Source organism: Eimeria acervulina, genomic scaffold (genome assembly GCF_000499425.1).
Source record: "Eimeria acervulina Houghton genomic scaffold, Eah_scaff2485, whole genome shotgun sequence".
Lineage (NCBI taxonomy): Eukaryota > Apicomplexa > Conoidasida > Eucoccidiorida > Eimeriidae > Eimeria > Eimeria acervulina.
The window spans coordinates 1-1,977 of record NW_013548300.1 but is presented as its reverse complement, the minus strand read 5'-3'; the positions used below and the strand labels follow the sequence as shown (position 1 = coordinate 1,977).

The 1,977-nt window shown below is 37.1% G+C and overlaps 1 protein-coding gene across 1 annotated transcript; it reads right to left on the bottom strand.

Annotated features, from left to right (window-relative positions):
- Positions 1-338: 338 nt before the first annotated feature.
- EAH_00066650 (hypothetical protein) lies at positions 339-1,913 on the bottom strand (the record flags this gene model as incomplete). Its single annotated transcript, XM_013392665.1, has 4 exons — positions 339-429; positions 1,117-1,175; positions 1,623-1,778; positions 1,887-1,913. Coding segments are annotated over 4 exons (333 nt in total), but the record flags the coding sequence as incomplete, so codon positions are not given.
- Positions 1,914-1,977: the final 64 nt, after the last annotated feature.

Below are 1,977 nucleotides of genomic sequence, written 5' to 3'. Positions count from 1 at the left end.
TAGTAAACAAAATTATATATATATGTTAGTATATTTATCTATATAGTATATAAAATATATATATAGTATAAAATATATATATATATATATTATATATATTTTTATATATATGCGTGAATATATGGGTAGAGAGGCGCATCTAAACAAATAAAAATAAATAAAAAATAAATAAAAAATAAATATACAGTAAATATAAATAAGCGCAAATATACAAATAGATAGGGTTTAGGGCCGTTCATACAAAGCAGAAAAGGGTTTAGGGTTTAGGGTTTAGGGTTTGTTCAGCAAGCGACAGTCCTGCAGTGAGGGTTTAGGGTTTAGGGTTTAGGGTTTAGGGTTTACCGCAGTATCTGAATAACTTCAGCCTTCGAAATCGTTTTAATTAAAAACTTGCCGTCATGAGAGAAGAAGAAGAACTGGCCGCTCTTGCTGCAAGCCCAAAACACCCTAAACCCTAAACCCTAAACCCTAAACCCTAAACCCTGCATATTGAGGGTTATGCAGTTAATATAAAACACCGGAGGGCCTTGTTGCATGCCTCTTCACGTTTTTTTGTCTTTGTCTGTTTCTCTGTCTATCTCTTTGCTTTTTCTGTCTTATAACCCCCTTCTATCTTTTGTTTATATTCAGTTTGCGCTGTCTCCTTTTATCTGTCTCTGTCTCTCTGTCTCTCTGTCTCTGTCTCTCTGTCTCTGTCTCTGTTTGTCTCTCTCTGTCTCTGTCTCTCTGTCTCTGTCTCTCTGTCTCTGTCTCTCTGTCTCTCTGTCTCTGTCTCTCTTTGTCTCTGTCTCTCTGTCTCTGTCTCTCTCTGTCTCTGTCTCTCTCTGTCTCTGTCTCTCTGTCTCTGTCTCTCTGTCTCTCTCTCTGTCTTTTTGTCTCTTTGTCTGTTTCTTTTTATATCTATTGTTTTATTTTTGTTGTTTTGGCTTGCGTATACACCTAATTTATCAAACAAATAAAATAAATAGACACTTTATTCATTTAGCATTTTAATTATATTTTATTTTGTTTATTTATGTTATTTAATTTATTAATAATTTTATTTATTTATTTATTTATTTATATTTATTTATTTATTTATTTATTTATATTTATTTATTTATTTTATTTAGTCACCTGTTAGACTGAAACTCTATGAAGGGGAAGTCTGTGGAGCACAAACTCGTTCGGTAGTCCTGCAGCAGCAGCAGCAGCAGCAAACATAAATAAACAGCAGCGTGTATATATATATATATATATATATATATATATATATCTTCTGTACGTACATTACTAAGCAGCAGCAACATCAGAAAAATGGACACAAAAATATACAGACAACTACAGAAAGCTGCCTATACACTCCAAAAACAAATGAGGAAGCATCGGTCAACCAGCAACAGCAGCAGCAGCAGAAGCAGCAGCAGCAGCAGCAGCATCAGCACAATTAGCAGCATCAGCCCAATCAGCAGCAGCAGCACAATCAGCAGCAGCAGCACAATCAGCAGCAGCAGCACAATCAGCAGCAGCAGCAGCTCAATTAGCAGCATCAGCACAATTAGCTCAATTAGCAAGCATCATCAGCATCAGCAGCAGCAGCAGCAGCAGCAGCAGCAGCAGCAGCAGCAACAGCAGCAGCAGACCTGATCGCTGATGCCTGCTACTTCTCGAGCGCATTCAAATGCATCAGGTGCAATGTCTTGAAAGGTCGCAACAAAAGACGAAGAAAGAAGCGGAGAACAAACAAAAGGAAAGTGCCGCACCTCCAGCAGCAAAGGCTCATCCAATAGAAACCCTAGCTGCAGCAACAACAAACCCTAAACCCTAAACCCTAAACCCTAAACCCTTACGTAGTCATATATAACAACCTATTTATAATACAACTCGTAGAAACCCTAAACCCTCACGAAATCAAATACTGTAAATGAATCAATCTAATCCATATACAGACAAACAAAAACATAAACCCTAAACCCTAAACCCTAAACCCTAAACCCT